This window comes from Cariama cristata, unplaced genomic scaffold, assembly GCF_000690535.1.
Source record: "Cariama cristata isolate BGI_N322 unplaced genomic scaffold, ASM69053v1 scaffold15264, whole genome shotgun sequence".
Taxonomy (NCBI): Eukaryota; Metazoa; Chordata; class Aves; order Cariamiformes; family Cariamidae; genus Cariama; species Cariama cristata.
The window spans coordinates 36,435-59,272 of record NW_009614810.1 but is presented as its reverse complement, the minus strand read 5'-3'; the positions used below and the strand labels follow the sequence as shown (position 1 = coordinate 59,272).

Below are 22,838 nucleotides of genomic sequence, written 5' to 3'. Positions count from 1 at the left end.
GAGTCCTGTGTTACAGTCATTTCCTTGCCCCCTGACCAAAGTGAGCATTCAGAGAAAACTTGCTGTATGGAAGAGAAGAAAATCCTTTACTTTGCTGACCACCCATTCAAAGTAATAAGAGGAAACATAGTGTTTTAAAGTTTTCTTATATTAAGGTATTCTTGGTTGGAATTGGCTATGAATTAAAACTAATATTTTTCCTTCAAAAATTTCCTTTTAGGAATTACTCCTTCTACGTGCTTGACAACCACAATCTTCAGCAGCTGTGGGACTGGAACCATCATAACTTGACAATCAAGGAGGGGAAAATGTACTTTGCATTTAATCCTAAACTGTGTGTTTCTGAGATTTACCGTATGGAGGAAGTTTCAGGAACCAAGGGACGACAGAGCAAAGGAGATATAAATCCGAGGAACAATGGGGAGAGAGCCTCTTGTAAGTATACAAACAAATATAAAAAAAATATCTCAAGGCAAACTGCATGGGAGGGTATCACACAAAAAAAAACCCAATATGCTGCCACGTTGCTGACCATTTCAATATCTAGAGTTTAGAAATTACAGTAGGCTTTCAGTTGTTCTACTTGTTCAGTTTTTTAAAATGTAGCTGTGAAGTATGTTCGCAGGCATGGAAAATTATGTGGTTACATAGTCACTACCTCATCTGTAAAAACCATTTGATGAAGATGGCTGCTTTTCAAGCACCCTTTCTTGTGACAGCAGCATCATGTAACAGTAGGACCATGCCTGGGAAATGAGATATAAAATGTAGTGTTTTAGTATATCCAATGAGGAGCACTTTCTCTGTTTCCTTCGCAGATGTGTACATCATTATAGGTATTTTCCTCTCTCAGATAATCTACTCTTTCTTGATACTAAGGAGACTGCTGAATAACAATTCCATAGACACCGAAACAAACTTGTTTCTGTTGCGTTGAAGCTTGTTTTCAGCTCCTGCCAAATATTGGACCTTGTAGCTAGAAATGCTTGTTGTAAACTCAGTTTCCTGTGCTTTATTTTCAAATTATTTGCTTTTGAATTGAGAATACTTTTTAGTGTTCTACAGTATTCCTAAACTTCAGTACCCCTGCATTTAATTTTGGATTCTGCAGTGGTCAAAGTTACTGGAAGGTCTTCTTTTGGCTTCGGTGGTCTGCACATCAGATCTCCAGGTGTAACCAACACATTCAAAAGCAATCTTTCATCTAGTAATTAAGATGACGGAATGCTTACAAATTTGACCTCATACTCAGGCTCTGAGAACTGACAGTGCATTTTTCTTTGGTCTATTTGTGGTGTTCTTGGAGCTGAGTAAATTAAAATGGATCTTGTGTATAAGTCAAGTCCCCTTGTTCTGGATGGTGTTTACAAAACTGGGACACGTACTCTGCTGAATGTCTCTTTAGGCATGATGCATAAATGCAGATGGCATAGATCCTTGTTGTAAGCACACTCCATTCTTTGCACATTCAATAGAGCAAAGGCTTGTAGTCCTGGAGGAGTTACAGACACAAGCCAGTCCTTACTACCACTGAAACTAGTGCCAGCCACTGCCTGTTTTTTAAAAAAACCATTACAGAAAGCTTTCTGACTCTGAGCAAGGGAAAAGAATCAACAAAAGCTAAACTGCCTTTGAAAAGATAGCACCAATAGCGCCAGTGTACATGAGGGTGAAAACCCCTTTATTTTCAGAGACTTCTGTGGAACATTAGAAACTAACTCACAGTTGACTTAGAACACAATTTCTTCATCCAAGAATTAAGTTTTTGAAATGCTACATTGCTTTGGATTGGAAAGCTCAGTGAGTTGGTAGTGGGAAGCCATTCATTTCAAAGCCGCCGGCTTCCATCCAGCTCTGTTGAGAAGAGTAGCTGGAAGCTGCTGCCATCAAATGGTTGTGCCGTATATGAACTGAGTTTCGGAGTTCTTGGTCCAGCTTCTTGTGAATAGGAATGTAAACTCCTTTATCCTTTCTATGTTGTCCATTCCCCAGAAAAACAAATTGTTGTTGTCAAAAGTTGTCCTGGAAAGTGAGAACACAGAGGCCAGTTACTGCTTTGCGTGTGCATTGGAGTTGGATGATGAATTTAGTGCTTCTAAGCCAGTCCTGTGAATAAACAGTACTTCCATTCCTTGCTCAGGGAGAGTCTGAAGTAGTTTTCAAGAGCTTTCTGATGATGCATGAAAAGAAAATCTGCTTCAGAAAAAATAACAACAAGTAGCTCCAGCATATTCTGAAATGATTGCCAAGGTCACTGCTTACCCTTAAGCAGTCAAATGTAGTAGGGTGAAATACAAAGCTGTACGGAGACAAAGGCTTTTGATGTACTGTGGTATTATAGGCACTCCTGGAAAGGCTAATTAGCTAAAACTGATACCTAAGAAACAGCAAAAACTAATAGGCAATGTGATGCTAACTCTGTCATGTCCTGTCCTTTTGTATTGCAGGTGAAAGCCACATTCTGCATTTTGTTTCCAACACTACGCTCAAGAATCGGATTAAACTAACATGGGAACGGTATCGCCCTCCAGATTATAGAGATCTTATTAGCTTCACTGTTTACTACAAAGAAGCGTAAGTAGATGTCATCAGAGACTAATCGGGGCAGTTCAAGAGATAGTAGATAATTGTATTCTGACTGTTGGATATCTCATACAGTTAACATATTTCATCCTCAAGTTCCACTTTTGTTCAGATTCTTTCCTTGAGTGGAACACAAGCCCCCTTTAAAAAGAGATTTGTTTTGATTACAGCCTACAAATAGATTCCAAATCCATCAGGAAGTTTCAAATTTGGGGGGAAAAAAAAAAAGGAGATGAGTGGCTTGGCGGTTCTCAGGGTCCTAATTTGGAGCTCTTCGTAAGTCATGTCATGTTTACTGAGATCCCTTCCTTCTCTAGTCGTAGTACTGACTAGAGAGTATCACAGATCAGGAGTTTGCCCTATCACCTTGATGACTTGTCTACTCAGGGTTTGGGGTTATTTAGATTCTCTAGCTTTAGTAGTTTTCTGCATTAGTATCTCTTGATAATGAAGGAGTGGGGCAGTTACTGGAGAGATCCTAATTTCTTGGGAGGTATCTCTGCTTTTTCACATCCTCGTAGTGTCTCAGATTTAAAATGGTGAAAAATACAAATGAGCACACTAATAACTCTCCAGGCAGTTTGGAGGTGTGAAAGGGAGGTTCAGAATGCTGGTAATGACATATGGAGCAAGGCTATGAGACACAGAAGCACAAATTGTTAATGTGCAGCATCGCTTGAAAACGAGTATCATTGTGGCGGTGTACTATGCTGCAATGAACTTCATGCTGATGAGTCTATAGTAATTAATAACAAGAATAGTACTTTATATGCTCTTACGCCAGTGTTGCAACTCACAAAAAGTAGAACTACGTGACTATATAAGTGTGCTTGTATTGTGTGGAAATAAAAGAGGGGAAGAAAAGCCTGTTGGACTGGTCAAGGCCGGTCATGGAAGTTTGAGTTCTTTATGGTAAGAAGCTCAACCACTATCAATAGCTGTTTTGAGTTGCTTCTGTTTCATATATGCTTAGTTAAAGTCTAAATAGGTGTGAAGCATTTCACTGTCTGTTTTGGATTAAAAAAAAAAAAAAAGATAGATTTAGTGTTTTCTTGGAGAACTTTGCCTTATTGCTAGTGACTGAAGGTAAGACCTGCAGCTAAAGCTGAACTCTGAATTTTGTACTGCTTGGAAATAAATATGAATTTTATTGTGTTTTATTCTGCAACAGAAAACAAGTAAGCTTTATTTGTTTCATTGAACAACATTGAAATGAGGCAGTCTCATAAATATATAACAATTTTTAGGGGAAAATAAATATTTTGTACTATTTTTTTCTTTTAATATTTCAGACCATTCAAAAATGTAACAGAGTACGATGGGCAAGATGCATGTGGCTCCAATAGCTGGAACATGGTCGATGTTGACCTGCCGCCGAACAAAGAGAACAATCCTGGAATTCTGCTGCAGGGATTGAAACCTTGGACTCAATACGCCATTTATGTCAAGGCTGTTACCCTCACAATGATGGAAAACCATCATATTCATGGAGCAAAAAGTGAAATTGTATATATACGAACCAATGCTGCAGGTGAGATCTTGAGCTCTTGGGTAAGAGGTTGATAATGCTGCAGATATGCTTATTATGTTGTTAACGCGAGTTCTGTTAATACAGAAGTTGAATTTACATGCAGATGATGTGCATAATGCTAGAAAGTTTAATTATGAAAGCAACATTAAGATTTGAATTAAAACTCTGTGGTTCTTCAGACAAAGGTGGTTATTTTCATTGGAAACTGGGTGTTTTCTGGAATTAGGATTTCAGACTTTGTTCCACCGGTGAAGGTAAATTTAAGTACAACTTCAGATTGGGACTGTACATGGTTGCAGTTGAACCCTTAATAACTATTGTTAGTGGGACATAAGCAGAAAATCTTCTTTGAAAGAGGATGGTGTGTTCTCTTTCAGTGTAGAAATGGATTGGGATTCACTTTGAAAGCTTGCATCAAAATTCATTGTAGAATGCTCTAGATTTTCATGCCTGCCTTTTCTGTTGTTTTCCCCTCTAGTGCCATCCATTCCCTTGGATGTTATTTCAGCATCCAACTCCTCATCCCAATTGATTGTGAAATGGAATCCTCCCTCTCTTCCCAATGGCAACCTCTCATACTACATTGTACGATGGCAGCAGCAACCTCAGGACAGTTACCTTTACAGGCACAATTACTGCTCCAAAGGTAGGAAAACGAAACACGATTGTGTTGAAATGCCTGTGACTCTTACCTGCCAGGGCACTTTATTGACAAGAGCTAAAGCCTGTGCCCTGCTTCGCAACTGTTTTGTGAATAACAGCAAGTAGAAGGGAAGGGGTAAACATGGATTGTTGCTGTATTCATAATATGGAGAGAAAAGAAACGAACCACCTCTGTTGTTTTCTTTTAAGATAAAGTCCCAATTCGAAGATACGCTGATGGGACCATTGATACAGAGGAGGCTACTGAACCCACCAAGCCAGAGGGCTGTGGGGGAGAAAAAGGACCTTGTTGTGCTTGTCCCAAGACAGAGGCAGAAAAGCAAGCTGAGAAGGAGGAAGCAGAGTACCGGAAAGTTTTTGAGAACTTCCTTCACAACTCCATCTTTGTCCCCAGGTAACAGATTTTGGATACTTTCTCTTTGAAAGTAGGGCTAGTAATTTTATTTTTAAACATTTCCTAGAGCTGAGGCTTCCTGGACATGAAAGCATGTGTAGATAACACCTGAAACACATAAACACTGCCTTTCCTTTTATGTGAGACAATCCGCAGCCTTACTTTGCAGTTTCTCTTATTCACCAATTTTCATCTCTTTCTCTCAATTTTAGCTAATAGTAAGGGTTCTTACCTATATTGTTCAAGGACTTCAGTGATGGTTTCTTTTCAGAGTCAAGAGTCACTTGAGGAGCTCTTTGTCTAGAAGGGTTTCAGCGATGAGCAACATGTGGCAGACAAAGGGTTTCAGATGTGATCTTTCTGTAAATAGCCATTTTAAGTGCTTGTGTTCCTAATCTGAAGATTTATTTGCCTTTGAAATTGAGGGCATAGTCACCTCGCAGGATTGAAACTGGTCTTCCTTTCTCTCTGCACTAATTGCAAAGGGCATATTAGTTTCCTGGGTCTGTGCTGCAGAGAAGTATTAAATATGCCCACTCTTCCGTGATAAACACTACTGCTTACACGTTAAGTGGAATAGTAACAATTTTATGCTGCAACATAGGGTAGATACTACTGAATTAATTGGTGATTTTGATCCTTGAGTTTCCAATTTATCCTTCATGTAAGCTGTTCTTACTTTAGATAATTGGATCCTGGGGCCTAGCACACAGTGTATAGCTGTTACGTTACAGTCTATAAGCAACCAGATTTCAATCGTGCATGTTATTTCATTGTCTCTGTTGGCAGATGAAGTTTATGGTGAAGTGCTGTGTTTGAGAACTCTGTGGCATTGCTGCTCATTAAAACTGGTTTATATCACTTTCCATTGTGAATTTTTTGGACCTTTATTCAAGGATGTGTTGGATTGACTTGTTTGGTTTTGGGACTGTGATTTGTGCAGAGCTTCTTAGCTTTATCCAAAAAATGAGGAACTAAATACTTCCCCTCTTTGGAAGTGCTAAGTTTTGTACCTGAGCTGCGTTTGAGTCACATTTAGCGTTTGTGGTTGAACTTGTGCAGTGTTTCTCTACTGATGATGAGAGCCAGCAGCAAAGATGAGGTACAGAGAATTAACAGCCGCCATGGCTGGCCAGGATGTAATTCCTGAGCAACGTGAAATCTTGTAAATGTGATCTGATTATGGACTTTATGAAATAGCACAGCAAGGAGTTTTGAAAGGCACGTGTCAAGTCTAAGCTACTTGAAAGTGTATTGCAAAGGAATTTTTTTATTTCACCAAAGCTTTTGTCATTTAAAATGTTATCTTCTCCAAAATTTTCTTGCATTCCCCCCCTCCCACAGGAAACTTGTAGAACCTTGAACTCAAGACAGTAACAAATGAACTGACCGGTTCACAAAGAATTCCTGAAAGCTTGTCCGTTTCCCTTTTTTCTTAACTTACTGTCATAAGGGTGTGTTTTGTAACAGCAATGGCAGATAAGGTACAACACTCAGAAACAGCTGCATAGCTAAGCAACTTTAAAGAGACTGTATGTCAGGGAAGTTAAAAATTATAAGCTAGTGAGACACCTCCATGGGACAAATCTAAGCAGCTCGTTACTTCATTATGTCTATTTTTTTTTCTCTTTCCCAAGAGAAGTTAATTAATGTGTTAATGCAAACCTCAATAGCAGTATTTGTTTCCAGTGTTCTACCTGTCTCCAGGATATTATGAAAGAGAAGTAGCATGTAATACAGCGTGAAAATATTTGACTGTGTGGTTTTAAGGTTGTTTAAAAAGCCTGTTGATCTAATCTTGTGTGCAACTTCTGGATGACCCCGTGGGTATTACTGCAGTGGTGAGGAAGATTTCAAACATTAGGACTTTGGTTAGTCTTGAAGAGACACTCAAAACCACAGGAGGATGAGTTATTCTTCAAGTTTTTTGGTTCTCTGAGCAGGATGAGATGGGCTCTGTGTGTAATAGGAAGATATCTGAGAAATAACATTAAAATTGCCATAAAGTATGAGAACAGTTAGCTTTTATGTTAAATTACCCACTTTTTTTTTGTTCTTTTTAATTTCAATTTGATTTAATTTTTTATATTGTTATTTTTAATGTTTCTCTTGCATTCCTCTTCCTTGCTCTCTTTTAACAGAACAGATGAATTTTCATGTTTATATCTGTGGACTTTTCCTTATTTCCTCGGATGTTTTTTTTTGTCTTTGTGCCTTTCATGAAAGAAGGGAGCTGCTTGACCAAAAAGCAATGGTGTCAAATCTCTTGATGTTTTAAACATGTTTGCCTTGTGGTTATCCTGCAGGTCTGTTTCTCTGCCTGATAGGACTGTAGTTTTCACTAACAAGTTTTGTGTTACTTTCTCTTTATCTTTTTCCCCAAAGGCAAGGGTAGGACTGTATTTCTGTCCCGTCCCGTCCCCCCCCCCACCTCGATACCACCAAAGAGTTGAAACTTGATGCATCCCATAAAAGCAGTGATAGATAAAGTCATGCCTTTTGGGTTCATGCATTGGCACGTGCTTTTGTGGTTGATTGAAAAGGAACTTTTTATTTTCACTGCTTTTATCACAAAATCTGTGCAGATGTTCATCGGGTCAGTGCTAGGCATCCCATGCAGTTTCAGGGGTTCAGAAGAGTGTGTTCTTTCCAGCGAGTTAAAGCAGTAAATGAATACTCACCCTAAGCAAGGTGAATAGGTTTAGTAACTTCTATAAATACCAGTGTAGAGGAGGCACAAGTGCTTACATCTGCTATGAAATTCCCCCATACTCCACTGACAAGTTAAGACATTTGTGTGTCGCTTAAAACAATTTCTTGGTAACTTAAGAAGTTTTTGACTTGTCTTTGTTTATTTCAGTGCTGTGTTTTACATGGCATCTGAGAGCATCAAAATTACTACTCAAGACATAGTAAAAGGATTTTGGAAAATTTTCTACTGAACTCCTAAAAAAAAAAAAAAATCAATCTCATCCAACCTCTGCCAGAAGATTTCAAAACCAAGTCAGCCTGGTTTTGGCGCGCTCTGCAGCATGCTGTTTTGTGGCTGAATGTACTAAGACAGTATATTTGACAGTGAATTAACTTCTGCTGTTGAGTCATCTTTCTTCCTGTTTTGTATTTGAGGCAGGCCTTGTTTGCCTGGTTTGTAATTTGCTTTCTGATAGAAATGTGTTAGACTTCACCTTTGTCCTTGATAACTCTTGCAGTGACCAGGGGCTAAATGGGCACTGGCTAAGTGATTTCAGGTAATAGAGGATTCAAGCCAGAACTGTTTTTGTAGTGTTACACTTCTTACATTCTTCTTTAACTCCCCTGGTGCATTGCTTTCCAGTTGTTTTCCAGTTGCTTTTCTGAAAACTTTGGAGTCTAGGAGAGGGCAAGCTGGCTTTTCCAGCTCCTCCTATGTGGTTAGTGCTATGCAAAACAGCCTTGGATCTGACCCAAGACCAAGTGGCAAGCCTAACATGTGGCAATGGTGTGTTTGTTAGCTAATACCATCCAAATGTTTCTAAGAGTGTTTTCATATTGATACTTGTACTGATACTCAGGCCTGTCCACTGTAATGGCTTCTTAGACTTGAGTGTTGCTGTAAATCCTGAAGTTTTTAACTCTGCATAAATTTCATACAGATGCCTGTAAGGCAAAGCGAAGTTGCTTGGTAATCTCTTTGCTATACACAATATTAATACTGTGTTTTCTCATATAGGAAGTTTGTTCCTTTGCAGAGCTTTTCTTTGGGTGAGAGAAGTAGATACACACAAATTGCCACACATTAGTGGTGGTTAACGTTCGTGATCTTCAGCTACCTTCCAAGATTGCTTTTCTCAGTGCAGTACATTCAAAGTTCTGTAATTTCATTGCAACTGAAAAGAAAGTTCGGCCTACTTGCTAATCCAGCAAACTTCAAAACGGTTTTTCCCTTTTCAGCCTTTAACGTCTGATTTTTATTTTAAGCATCAACATTACTGTCATTAAATACAAATCTAGGATGCTTATTGAATAATGGTGAAGCCGTTTTTGCTATTTGGTTTATTGTGTGAGATCAGAAGTTTATACGTTTATCTTGGGGCGCAGTGTGAGCCTCAGTTTTGATTGGTTTCTGACCAAGAGAGAAGGGAACAGGATGTGCTAACGTGCTGCAGGTTCAGATTAAGAGAAAGCTTTCATCTTGTTTTGTAGTTTCCTTTATTTAGCTTTTTTAATAGCAGTTACCTATTTTAATGGGGTTTTTTTCACAGTTTTCCTGGAGCTGGAGAAGAAGCGGGTTTTCTCTAAAGACACTTTTTCTATACCTGTCTGTTTATTCCACAGACCTGATCGGAAGCGGAGGGATGTGTTCCGAATTGCAAATGCCACTTTGGCCACTCGAAACAGGAATGCGACTGGGACAGATCACTTCACCAATGTTTCTGATGCAGAGGAGAGTGAGGTGGAATACCCATTCTTTGAGACCAAAGTGGATGGCAAGGAGAGAACTGTGATCTCCCATCTCCAGCCTTTTACTCTTTACCGCATTGATATTCACAGCTGCAACCACGAAGCTGACACACTTGGTTGCAGCGCTTCCAACTTTGTCTTTGCAAGAACCATGCCTTCAGGTATGCTCTCACAAGTATACAGCTTTGTTTTGCTTTCTGGGGAGAGATCAATCTTGGGGAGGACAAACTCTCCAAAACCAGTTAGAAGAACATTGGGGTATAATAAAAAAATTCTATGCGAGAAAATAAACTGGAATTATATAAAACTCTGATAGAGTAGTTTAATGGCCTTGACTGGACTCGTACGCGTATTGAGTGATGTGTATTGAGTGTGTTCTGTGATCTGGAGAAAGGTAGAAGTGCGTGCATTGACTACCAAGATAATTATGAGAGAATTCGTTTCCCAGCGATATAGACGAGACCTACAGACATGGTGGCTTGAAAGGTTTTATTCTTCGGTTCCTTGTATGCTGAAGGGAGACAGGAGAATGTTTCTCTGCTAATGTTTAGTTTTGCTGTGTTCACTCCCAACTGTTTGCAGATGTTAAGAGTTTTGCTCGTGGGAATGTTTGCCAAATGTTTCTTCTGTCACAGAATGACCATGCATTTGTCCAGCCTGGAAACAGGAGGAGTACTGTGTTGCTTTGTGCCCAATCACTGGCATCTAGAGTGCTTCAAATAGGAAGAATTGAATGCTGTACTCGTGTTTGGGACTTTTACAGATTGTACTTCTTCTGAGAAGAATAGAGATGATTTTAGCGTAAGCTTGTATGCATCCAGCAAAGAGCTGCTGATTCCAGCAGATGTTTGGGAATGTGTGATGCAGAATGGTGGCAATTTTGTTTTGTTTCTGGGAGGAAAGACTATCATAATCCAGATCCAGCTGTGTCAGTAAAAAAGGCAGAAAGTATAGCTTATTTCAAGGAAATAAGGAAATCTGTGAGATCAGGGAAAAGGAAATAAGTGTTCCCAGATTTTTAGCACATGGCTGTGAAAATTAAAGGCTAAACAATTCTGTTTTCTTCTAAACCTAACAACTGTATCTTTGAAAAAGTGGTGTTTTTTCTTTGACTGAAACGGTCTTCATATTCCTGTTAAATTTTGAATAAAACACATAAAATTATCAGGAATGAAATGGGGATAAAGCAGTTCCTGAATTGCTGACGAGACTGTTTTAAACTGTGACAGATTTCTTAGACTGGATGTTTTAGGAAAGGGATGTCAGTGGGACAGATCTTGGGTGTTTACAGCCCTTTGCAGACAGGTTGCTGTTTACAACCATTTGGTGGGAACAGCTATCTGCACCATGTTGGTGGAGTGGAAAGTTTGGAAGGAAGAATCAGGTGCTGATAAACAGTTTTTTTGGCACACACAGAGCACAGTGACTAACAGAGAACCCATACGTGGTGAAGCTGTATATGTTGCACTGTTTTTCTGGCAACCAGCAGTTCAGACTCTCCTAATCCCTCCAACAGGCCCCTGGCCAATGCATTTTGTTCTCTGGGTCTTTGAATAGCACTTAACTGCGATGCTTTGATACCTAAAGAATAGTATGAAACTTATTTTCCTCAGTTGTTGCGTAAGTTCCTGTTTCGGTAATAGGTGTTGTTCTCACATCGCTTGTAAATATTTTACAGAGGGAGCAGATAACATTCCAGGAACGGTAGCGTGGGAAGCAAAAGAAGAAAATACCGTCTACCTGAAGTGGTTAGAGCCTGCAAGTCCAAATGGGCTGATACTAATGTATGAAATCAAATATGGGCAGCATGGAGAGGTGAGGATTTGACATTTCTCTGTTAAGAATTACTGCTTGTAACTCTAATTTATACAGAAAATGAGATCTTTCTTAACATGCTTCTGTGCAGTGTTGCAGACCAAAGATAGAAATTGTGATTTTAAAGACCCAGCACCAACCAGTATGCCATTCCTTTGTTTTGTTTATTTTGACAGTTTTTGAATTCCACGCGTTTCCTTAAGGTGTTTGAAGAAAAACTGATCAGATGGGGCTTTTAGTTATAAAAATGGGCTTATTCTGCAGCTATATTGTTTTCTCAAGAGTGAAGGTATGTGAAGATATTAACATGAACTGTAAATTGCTTCTTTCTTTTAGGAAAAGCGGGAATGTGTATCCAGACAGGAATACAAGAAGCTTGGAGGAGCTAAACTAACTCATCTGAACCCTGGAAACTATTCTGCTAGAGTTCAGGCCACTTCGTTAGCTGGAAATGGGTCATGGACTGAGCCGATCTCTTTCTATGTACAACCCAAATGTAAGACGAATGTTTATTAGCTCTGTCAAACTGGAGGACTGTTGTCTTTTTTTAATAATTCCTGATGTTTGCGTATGTAACTGGGCATATAAGCCTCTTGCCCATACTCTGAATACTCCTCTTATTTGCTGATGCCTCTTTGGGAAGTCTTCTCTGTTCCATTTTTTTGGCAAGTGTTGACAACCAGGAGGTGTATCTGAGGTGTGGTCCTTTTCTTGCATGCATTGTATATATATGAGAGGTATGACCAGGTGGCGGGTGTGTAGAACACACTACTGTGGCTTCCCATGATACTTGATTGTGTTGGGAGTGTCATGTTAGCCATAACAACATGGAGTTGGATTGTACAAAACCTGTGGCAGTAAGGCAAACGTGCTTTAAACTGCAAAATAATAGAAGAAACAAATAATTTGGTTAGATTTTTGGCTGGCAGGTTTTTTTAAATATCAAGATGCTTTTTCATATGACCTGTTCGGAGTGACGTTTGATAAAGATAACATCCTGATGAAAGGGTGATGCTGGTCCTGACAATGGGAGTAATTTATATTTTAGAAGAACACCACCGTACTGTCCACAGAGACCCACTCGAGAACTTCTGTATTTAGTTGTAGAGCAGATGTATCCACAGAAAGCTGGAACTCCCATCTTTTATTCCTTTTTGGTTTTCTAATTGCTGGACTTTGAAGAACTTGGAAGTGAAAAGCAGTGTGTGTATATTCTGAATATAAGTATAAGCAATTGCAAGGTGAACAAGGTGGAAAAAACATGAATATGCAAGTGAACTGAGGAATGTAAGTCCTTAAGCATAATGTGAAAACAAACCCAAGACAGACACTGTTCTGTACAAAATTAATGCTTTTCACTGTCTGTTTTCTTGTTCCACTCATCTGCAGTCAGGGAGTGTTGCTGAGTACATTTTTCCACATCAGACAAGAAAATGAGTACTTTGATTTCTTCCCTGTATGGAAATATACTGAATGGGTTTTGAATGTTTCTTTGTTAACAGAGATTTTATAGAAACCCTGATACAATTGTTTTCTTGTTGGTTGCAGCAGCAAACTATGGAAACTTCCTGCACTTGATAATTGTGCTCCCTATTGCTTTCCTGCTCATCGTTGGGGGATTACTGATAATGTTGTATGTCTTCAACAAAAAGAGGTGAGTTGTATATGCTCGTGGTTAAAACTGCAGGAGAGCAGTGCTTGTTTTCAAATCTGTGCCCACGGAGCAAGTTAGAAATTAAAAAGGAAAATGGCATTCAGGGGACTCGAGAAGCTAAAGTAGATTCTGTCTTCTCGGTGTGTAAAAGGAGGTGGTTTAGAGTTACCAGCAAGCATCTGGCTGCTGCTTGAGATACAAAGAGGCTTTTTATTACAGTATCGTGTTTGAGAGGGAAGAAGGAGGTTTGTCAGGAACATACCCACTGGGACAATGATGGCAGACACTGAACCTATATAATCAGAAGATTTGACTGGAATATGGGTCAATATAAATCATGAAAACTTAGTTCTATTTAGGTTAATTTGATTTATTGCAAATTCTGTAGGTTTTTTTAAGTATTTATGTCCACTTAAAAAATTACATCCTGGACAGAGCAGTCTAGGGGACTGATCTATTGATTTGTTTTTCTCAGTTTTGTTTTTTGTAATTAAAGTTTTTTTGGGTTTTTTTAGTCACTTAATTGAAATACATAATAAGAACTTAATAGAAGTCAGTGCAAATGTTCAGCCTTGCAACTTTCCAAGTATGGAGGTTTTTTATTACACTCACTTAAATTATGGTCATTGAATATCCCATTATTTCCAACTGTAATTCATTTGGAGTACTGCAGACAGTAGTAGCAGTTCTCCTCAAGCACTCCAGAAAGGGCTTTGTATCTAGTGAAGTACACCACCTGCTTGGCCTTCCCTTGGGCTCTCCTAGGTGAAACCCCTGATAACTCATCCTTCTTTAAGCTGTTGTTCTAGCCTACAAGAATGTTTTGTCTTTGTCTGAAGTCTGACTGATAATTTCATCTCTACAGCCTGCCTCCTGCAAGAGCTCTCACAGTGCTGAATAAATATGTCTTATTCTGAAAATCACCCCAGTAAAATTGGGGGGGGGGCTTTTTTGGTGTTTTTAAAATAAAATAATAGAAACACTTGTAAAATAGTAGAATGGAATTCCCCATAAAAAACAATCTTGTCCTTTGCTGGATAACTTCTCTCCCACAGTAGAGCAGGTGATGTTAAAGTATGTTCTCAGCCACGGATCTCCTGGGTGTATCACCATACAGCTGCCTTTCTTAAAGGAAGTTTACCCAGCAGTTAAAAGTACCTTGTGTTTACATTTTTCTGATGCTGGTTTGGTATGGAGAAGACTGCAGGTTTCCTAGGAAAGCTAATCTGGGCTGTTTTCTCATTATGTGAGGTAGAATACGAATGTAGTTTGTCCCCTTTGTCTGAAAAGCTCTCGACATACAGTAAACAATAATGTGTGGTTGAGCAAACGATGGAAAAGCTGTAGAAGAGGTGGTCTCAAATTGACTTCGGTTTAAAGATTAAAAAAGGAAAAAAAAATATTTCAACAGGAACAGTGACAGACTGGGCAATGGAGTACTTTACGCTTCTGTGAACCCTGAGTACTTCAGTGCTTCAGATGGTAAGTGTGGCCTTACACTTCTGATGCTTTTACTTTCATATATTCTGTTTGTATCTGACTTTGAAAGGTATGAAACTCTAAAAAGGATGCTGTAAAACCACTTTCTCTCTTCGTTTTATTAGTACACCCATGGAATCCATCACTCATGATATGTAAATGTCACTTGTCTATTGAAACTGGGGAGTTTTTGAAATTTTTCCTGTAGTTTATTCAGCTGAGGCAAATTTGGATGCATTAGTTTCACTTTGAGTATCATCTACCCATCCAGTCAATGTTTTCACTGAAATGAAGGAAGAATTAATTAATTCATCATCTTTCATGTTTGCCCTTTTAAGCCCTATTCTGACCTATTGGAACAAAGCCACTACTTTTTTCTATGTACTTCTCATATGGAAAATAGCAACATTTACAAAAACCAGTACTGTCTCCTCACTTCCCATCCCCATAAAACTCTCCCAACAACTTTTCACAGTCACAGGAAGTGGAAAGCAATATTGTGGGCTTCCAGACATAGCATATGCAGAAATTTTGTGTTAAAATGAACATGGATGTTTAATGTAATCCATATTTGTTTCTCTTAATATCTGGAGTGTAGATAAGCCCATTTTTCTCGAGTAGGCAAAACAGTTTTTTAAAGCTAGTTTCAAACTGACCTAATGTATTTGTGACTGATGTATTTATTTGGTGATGACAATATATAGAGGTATTAGACTGTGGCAGTGTTTAGATCCCAGCTGGTATATTTGTGTTGAGTGCTCTGCTAACAGGGTGAAATAATTGTAGTTCTAAAGTCAGATGTGGGGTTTTGGGGAGCACCTTTAATTTCTTACAATTTTCTGTGGGAGACACAATGTGAATAATGCTCAAGTGCCTAAAACCATCCAGGAAATAAAAACGCATTTTAAAAAAAAAAAAATTGCTATTCCTAGAACAGCGTGCTTTTATTTTTTGGTTTTGCTTTCTGTATGTCTGTATTAGTTTCCTGTGCTTCACTATCACAGGAGGTTGTGCCTGCTAATGGTGTAGATGAACTTCTTGCCAGTTCTTGTGTTGGCTGTGCTTGAGCAGCAGCAGGAGCTGAATGAGCCTGGCAGTCCAGGGATCCTCAGCTCTGCATCTGCAGAAAGCCTATATGCTGTGATTACTGTGCAGCAGAGAACCCTGGAAATTCAGCTGTCTAGCTGAATGAATTGCTTTAAAAAATACTAAAATACAGAAAGCAACTATTTTCCTACTGGAACCTGACTTGCTAGATAATCAATTTATCCTTCCCTGTCCCCAAGGGGTGGTTGTCTGTAACAAGCATGTGCCCCTACTGCACTGATTATGTACATGTGGAGCTCTTCAGGTGCCGGAGAAGATCAGAACATCAGATGAATTTCCTTGAGGCATCAGTTCTTCTGTTTCTGGTTTAGTTTGGTGCTACTGCTGTAGACTTCTTGCCAGAATAGTGTTTCCGAAAGGCCCCAGGAGGCTTTAGCTAGAGTGGCAGCAGACTATTTTACTGTTATTTTTTATAGCGGCGCCATTAGGGTTAAAGGTCTGCCGATGTTCATGCTATAATCCTCTATTTTTGTATCCTGTCATTTCACCCATCCAGAGCATGTGACACAACTGTCCCCTCCTTTGGTGACTGATAGGCAGCAGCATCCGTGACTACTCAGATGTCTTCTTGCCGGAGGCAGTCCTCCCTCCTGGCAGTCGCCTTCTGAGATCTCTCTTCTGCCTCACATCAAAGACTTGCAGCAGCAAGTTCTACCTTTACTGGTGCAACAGTGTGTGTGGAAGTGATCAGAATAGTTTCATGCAAAGAGCCTACTAGATCAGAGAGTCCCTTTCCCTCTAGTCATAAAATCAATCTGTTAATAGAGAATACAGCAGACACTGAACTGATACAAGTGATCAAGTACGTTTGATGCTGTCTGGAAGAATTAGAAAACCAAGGATCCCAAGAAAAGCTGAAGCTGAAAGTATTGATTCAAGCCTCTTCCCACCCTGATTTTGTGCTTTGAGGTTCCTTATTTCTATCCCATTATGTCAGTGCCATAGTGAGACCACCTCAGGTCATTCTACACATTTCTTTAAGTTTTATTTGTATACCAAGCTCTACCTATCTCTGTATGGGAAAGACTGTGGACTATTTGCATACATCATGCAAGGTCTCAGCATTGTGTCTGGTGTTTTTTACAGTAAAACTGTTTGGGCAGTTCATATCGTAAAGCCATGAGTGATTGCACCACTTGCAGAAGTGGAACATCATGGCCTGTCCTTTCTCTCCTTAGTGTATGTTCCAGATGAATGGGAGGTGCCCCGTGAGAAGATCACCATGTGTCGGGAGCTTGGGCAAGGCTCCTTTGGAATGGTGTACGAGGGAATAGCCAAGGGCGTGGTGAAGGATGAACCGGAGACCAGGGTGGCCATCAAGACTGTCAATGAGTCTGCAAGCATGCGTGAGAGGATAGAGTTCTTAAATGAGGCCTCGGTGATGAAGGAGTTCAATTGTCACCATGTAGTAAGTCAAGAAGATGTAACAAGGCTGTGATTCATACAGCCGTGGCACTTACTGGTACGTGGGTGTTCAGGGCACGTCTTCACTGACTGAAGCGGGAACTTGCGATCTTAGCTTCAGCTCTGCGCAGCTTTATAATATTATCGTGAAACAGGAGTCAGAAGGTGGAACCAAATCTGCTTTCAGACCTTTCCCACGGGTTCACAGGTGTTTGGGGCTACATATTGACATGAATAGATAATTACTACAGTTAGCGACATTTGTAACTGAACGTTTGTTTTTCCTCTTTGAGGTTCGGCTGCTTGGTGTTGTTTCTCAGGGCCAGCCTACGCTGGTTATCATGGAGCTGATGACACGTGGGGACCTCAAAAGTTACCTGAGATCATTGAGGCCAGACACAGAGGTGAGTCACGAGTTGCTGGATGTTCTTTTATTTCTTCAGTTAGAACAGTCTTGAACGAAACAGCGTCATGTTGGAAGCAGCAGGCAATTAGCCTTTCTTGCCCTTCTTCAGCTCATGTTTTGTTCTTAGAGCTTCTCTATGATCTGCAACACCTTTTTTCATGAGGTAGCTGTTGCAAATAGCCCAGTGTACTGCGTGGAATAGGTCCCTTCTTGTGTTACTGAGTCCTGTTTTCCAGATTTGAATGAAATCTCTTGTCTAGTCTAATTTCTCATCGAGATGTTAAACAAAAAATTGGCTAGTTGAAGCATGCGTGTTAGGATAATTGTTTCATGTTGTGTATCCTGCCTGTTGTCTCTGTTGGACAGTAAAAATCTAGTATCTTAGTTAATATGCATATTCTCTCATATGTAGGCCGTGAGTCTTAACAGCTAAAATTGCCACATAGGATCCAGAGTCTGAAGGATAAAGATGACACATAGGTCACTTGCCACTGAAATCATAGTCGACTATGTAGAAAATGAGCTCAGCAGCTTTTGCCCTTGATCTAGAAATTCTGATGTGAATAATGTAAAGGAACAGAACATGAGCACAATATGTGCACAAGAGAATGAATATGGTATAAATGGAGGGCATTGCATGTAGCAAGAGCAGATTGCTTAAGTGTTTGTGTACAGAAAATAATCACACTGAATACAGGATTCAGAATATACCAGTAGGACTATGGACTAAGGGCTTGACTAGCATTTATGATTAATAATGTTTCAGGTTATATTAAATAGTTTTGGTTGAATTCAACAAACTTCATAAAAAGAGGACAGTGACATTATATAGAAGTTGGCAAAATGATGAGCTCTGTACTTGACTTCTCCGTCTTGTATGCTGGTGCTCTCCAAAGCAGTCTGTGATAGGCCTGTGCCTGAATTCCCTGTCTTCCTTGATGTGCAATGTAAAAAGTTGAGCGCAGTCTTCTGAGGACCTGTATGAGGAGGAAGGCAGGATGCTCCAATGAGGTGTGGATGGAGGGCTTGCCTGGTTGCTGGCTTTACTGATTATTTAAGCGTGCAGCTCCTATACCTGTCTCTTCCGCCGGGGGATTCAACTCACATTGGTCCTCTGGGCTTTCTTGGTTATATCTTCTTGGCTCCCATGGGGTGTGTTGCATTCAGCTCTTGGGAGCCTGGAAGTAGTGGGTGGTATGGCTCATTATCTCAACACAAAGTAGCACAGTTTGAAAGCAATGATGGGTCTGGACGTGAACACTTTCCATGGAAGGTGGGTAAGTGACCGTTTCATCTCTGGATGGGGATGTGCTAAAATTCAGTGACTTGATCTGTGTGCTTTAGGATCTTTGTCGTTAGTAGAATTCAATATGTGAGGTCGTGGGTTTGTTTACTCTGTCCGTGATGATTATCCAAGGGGTGTAAAGCTTAGGCAAATTCGTAGTGGTAAGGGATGGTGGGACTTAACTGATTGTATATAAATACCTGAACTCCTTCATCCATGAGATTGAGAATGGCAGAAGCTGTATATCCGTGGATGCTAAGGAGTGAATTTGCTTCAGAAGAAATTGTTGCATAAGCTTTTCTCCTGTTTACAAACAGAAGTAATTCAAGAGAAATCTGGTTATGGAGAACTGGGGAACAGGAAATGAAATCATTTAACATCATCTGTTTGGTTATGAAGATGGTAAACCAGTAGAAATCTCTAAAATGAGCCCTCTGCTTTGTATCTTGGAACTTTTGTGGCAGGAGGATGGACATTCAAACTCCATAGGTGTGAGATAACATCCTTATACCAAAAAGTCTGTCTGACTTGTATTCCCTAAAATAGAATAGCCTGTTATAAAAGCTATTTGAGAGTTCTGTTTGTAACCAAGCTTGATATGGCCGGTTTTCCGACTAAGCAGATGCTATAGTGTGCATAATCATGAGTTTCTGTTTTGCCTGGATCGTGTCAGGCTGAATTGTGATAATGTGATTTTATTTTATTTTTTAAAAAAAAAAAAAGAAAATCAAATCGAATACTGCAGTACTGCAGTTTGATGTAGAAAGAGTTACTTTTTTCTTTCACCCTTACCTGTTTTATCATCTTAATTTTGCTCAGAATAATCCTGGCCAGGCACCTCCAACTCTGAAGAAGATGATTCAAATGGCAGGAGAGATTGCTGATGGGATGGCATACCTCAACGCCAACAAATTTGTTCACAGAGACCTTGCTGCGAGAAACTGCATGGTGGCAGAAGATTTCACAGTGAAAATTGGAGGTGCGCTTTCTTGACTTGTACACAAATGAAAAACATCATCCTGAAAAATCAGCGTCTTAGAAGGCATTTTAATTTTTTGAAAGCTGTTTGAAAGACCTTTTAAAACGCTCTAGTTTAAATTTCTGCAGAGTGAAATATGTTCTTTTTGAAGGCTTGCTGAGATTTAAGACCTGTGAGCAGTCAACAGTGTGTTGAAACTCATGGAATACCTCTTTTTGCTGCTGTTCCAATGAGGAAATAGTATAGCATGTGGGTTTTAAAAGAGCTAGTGAAGCAGTGATTTGAGGTGCAGATGCTGCAGACATCTGGGTGGATGGCATAGTTACCACTGGTGTGTCATTTGCTTTTCTGTTAATGCACAAAAATGATTTCGCCTCCTGTTTATTGATTCGAGAATAAGAATTTTAGGATTATTTTAAAGCATATCTGATAGAAGTGGATCGTAAGGCTTGACTTCAGTTGGGTGCTTTCCAGGCTGAACTGGAGTTCTGCTTTCCAGGCAACAGAATGGCTTTTATTCTGCTCTGCTGTTAGCACACCACTTTTTTTTTTTTCCCCTTTACCATCCTTCCAAAATAGTGTCAGATGAGTTTTTTCAGATTTCTCTCCAGAGAGGGTGATTTTAAGCTTTTGGCTGTTTTTGAGTTGTGCATATTAAAATAACATGTATTGCAACAGCCTTCTGCTGTAGGAAACTAATTCTTTTTCTCTGAGCTTAACTCAGCTATTTTGATAATTTGTGTAAGTAATCCTGTCATTTGGGAGAAAGAAAAATGATTTCATTTTGAGTCAGTTAATTAGGAAATAAGATCTTTGGGGGATTTTGTGCGTTTTCTGCAGGTTTCGGGGGAAGTCAGCCTGAGTCCTTCCCATTCCAGTTTTGTCACTCCTCCTCCCCCCACCAGCATGTTTTACAATTCTTTGAACTGAAAATGGTGCATTTCTTCCCTTTAACATGGTACATAGTTCCCCCATTCTGTGAAATATGCTGCACTGCTCTCATTTATGTACCAGTATTGAAAATCCCTTCATATAGAAACAGTTTAGGAGCATCTTGACTGGAACACGCCAACTCAGACTGTTTAGATCTCAGAGGAAGAGCTTTATGCTACACTATCCTATGCTCGTTGCATATCTGTTTCTTATTTGCATTACATTTTTAAAGAATTTTCCATTCAGCCAGGATAAAGTCAGCCTGGTGTGTGGGAGTGATGGAATAGCTGCACAGATGGGCTTTGTAGTCATAATCACTGAGGGTACCAGTGTCCCTAGCAGACAAGGAACCAGAAGGATCAGTGGTCAGTCACTCATCCAAGCCTGGTAATAATGACTGTGAGAACTGGAGGAATTCTGTTCTCTTTTCACTCCCACTTTTTCCAGGAAAAAAGGGGTAACTGCAGGTCGGTATTGATAAGGTGGATTTTACCTTAGGTCTGCTGTGTTAGCAGACAGCATTTAACATTAGTAAGGGATTTGATGCCATCTGATTTATTAACATTGGTTAGCAGCTGAAAACATAGTAACTGGTTTAAACAGGCTAGTCCAAGACCCAGCAGTTTGGTGTGCGTCAAGCTGGTTGTACAGAAAAAAAATGCTGGAATAAATCTGAGTTACAGTAAGGAGATGAGCTTTGTTAGATCAAAGTCTTGCAAAGGCTTATGTATTTACAGCTAAGGACATGCGTATAACCCGAAGTGTGTCTTTAATATTGGTCTGTGTTAGTCATAAATGAATAGCCTAATGCTCTGCAGCATTTGAGATGGAACATTATACAGGAACTGGAAATTACCTTTTGGGGAAAAGAGAAGGGACAGAAGGACAGAAGGGGAGGGGGGGGGGGGGGGGGAAGAGAGAAGCATTTCCCTCAACACATGAGATTCTTCAATTAACGACAGTAATATTAAGTACTACAGGAGCTCTTTACACTCTTTAAAAAGAAATGAAAATGATTGAATTCGGAGAACGGATTAGTGAATTATATGACCTTCAGAAGACGTAGCTTACTGCAAAGCTTGAGCGTAAACTGTGGAACTTTTCATATTGATATATTTAAATCATTCAGACTTCTCACCCCCTGCAGTTAATGGTAAAAATGTCTGTTGTTTATTTTTTTGGGAGGGAAGCTAACTAGCTCGTAAGGCAGCAGGTAAAGTGCCTGCAAAGCAAAATGTTGTAGTAACAGATTGCAGATTCTTTGTAACACACTGTAATTCTCTGGTGGTTACAATGGCTTATAGTAAGGGGAAATGTTCATCGTTTTATCATGCAAACTCGAGACTTTTATACCTTCTAGATTTTGGCATGACAAGAGACATCTACGAGACAGATTATTATCGTAAAGGAGGGAAAGGTTTGCTGCCAGTCCGCTGGATGTCCCCAGAATCACTGAAAGATGGAGTCTTCACAACGCACTCCGATGTCTGGTAACAAAAAAGTGGCTCTGAAAAACTCTTTTAGCCCCTCTTTTTTCCAGCCTCTTTTCTTGTTTTAGTAGACTTAACTAAGTATACTGCTTCTCCTGTTTCTTCAAAGGTAACTCTTTTTTTCCACTGTGAAGCATTCCGCTTTATATTTATTTCCTTTGCAAAATTGAGAACTCATGAGGTTAAATTCTGCTCTCAGAGAGCAGAATTAACTGGATTTCCAAAACTGGAGGTGGCAGCATGCTTCCTGCTGTGGGTTGTAAAATCAGTTGGGCAGTGAAAGACATTACCTTCACCTGGAAGAGCAAGTTGTCATTTTTCAAATTGCCCTCCTTCAAGAAAAGCATTAAAAGTTGCCAAGAATATAGCAAGGTTCATAGTGCTGACCTGCTTTTCTATCAAAACCTTCTGTGTAAATAACTCTGCTTTCCTGCAGACGGTTTGTATACACTAGCAGTTTTTTTCTTGGGAGTTCTCCCTTGTGTATATCCTTCTCCATTTGGAGCTTTGTTTGCTTGTTTTTTATACTGCAAGATGCAGAAATAGGTTTTTCTTTAGAAGCGCATTGCCTAGTTGCTGTATCTGTGAAGTTATTAATAGAGGCATTCAGGAAATTTCAAAATACGCTGCTTAGAAGAAATAATACTCTGGAACAATTCCGACAAACCCCCCCCC

General features: G+C 39.6%; 1 protein-coding gene across 1 annotated transcript in view; it reads left to right on the top strand.

Annotated features, from left to right (window-relative positions):
• Positions 1-220: 220 nt before the first annotated feature.
• Positions 221-22,838, top strand: part of IGF1R (insulin-like growth factor 1 receptor) — a gene marked incomplete at its 5' end in the record, with an annotated part of 33,864 nt that continues 11,246 nt past the window's right edge. The window contains 14 exons of the mRNA XM_009699573.1: positions 221-435; positions 2,448-2,574; positions 3,876-4,114; positions 4,593-4,760; positions 4,967-5,171; positions 9,486-9,772; positions 11,290-11,426; positions 11,763-11,922; positions 12,975-13,080; positions 14,492-14,562; positions 16,845-17,074; positions 17,364-17,474; positions 19,581-19,740; positions 22,034-22,163. Of these exons, the coding sequence (XP_009697875.1) occupies positions 221-435; positions 2,448-2,574; positions 3,876-4,114; positions 4,593-4,760; positions 4,967-5,171; positions 9,486-9,772; positions 11,290-11,426; positions 11,763-11,922; positions 12,975-13,080; positions 14,492-14,562; positions 16,845-17,074; positions 17,364-17,474; positions 19,581-19,740; positions 22,034-22,163 (2,346 nt within the window). The remainder of the gene's footprint in view (positions 436-2,447; positions 2,575-3,875; positions 4,115-4,592; positions 4,761-4,966; positions 5,172-9,485; positions 9,773-11,289; positions 11,427-11,762; positions 11,923-12,974; positions 13,081-14,491; positions 14,563-16,844; positions 17,075-17,363; positions 17,475-19,580; positions 19,741-22,033; positions 22,164-22,838) is intronic.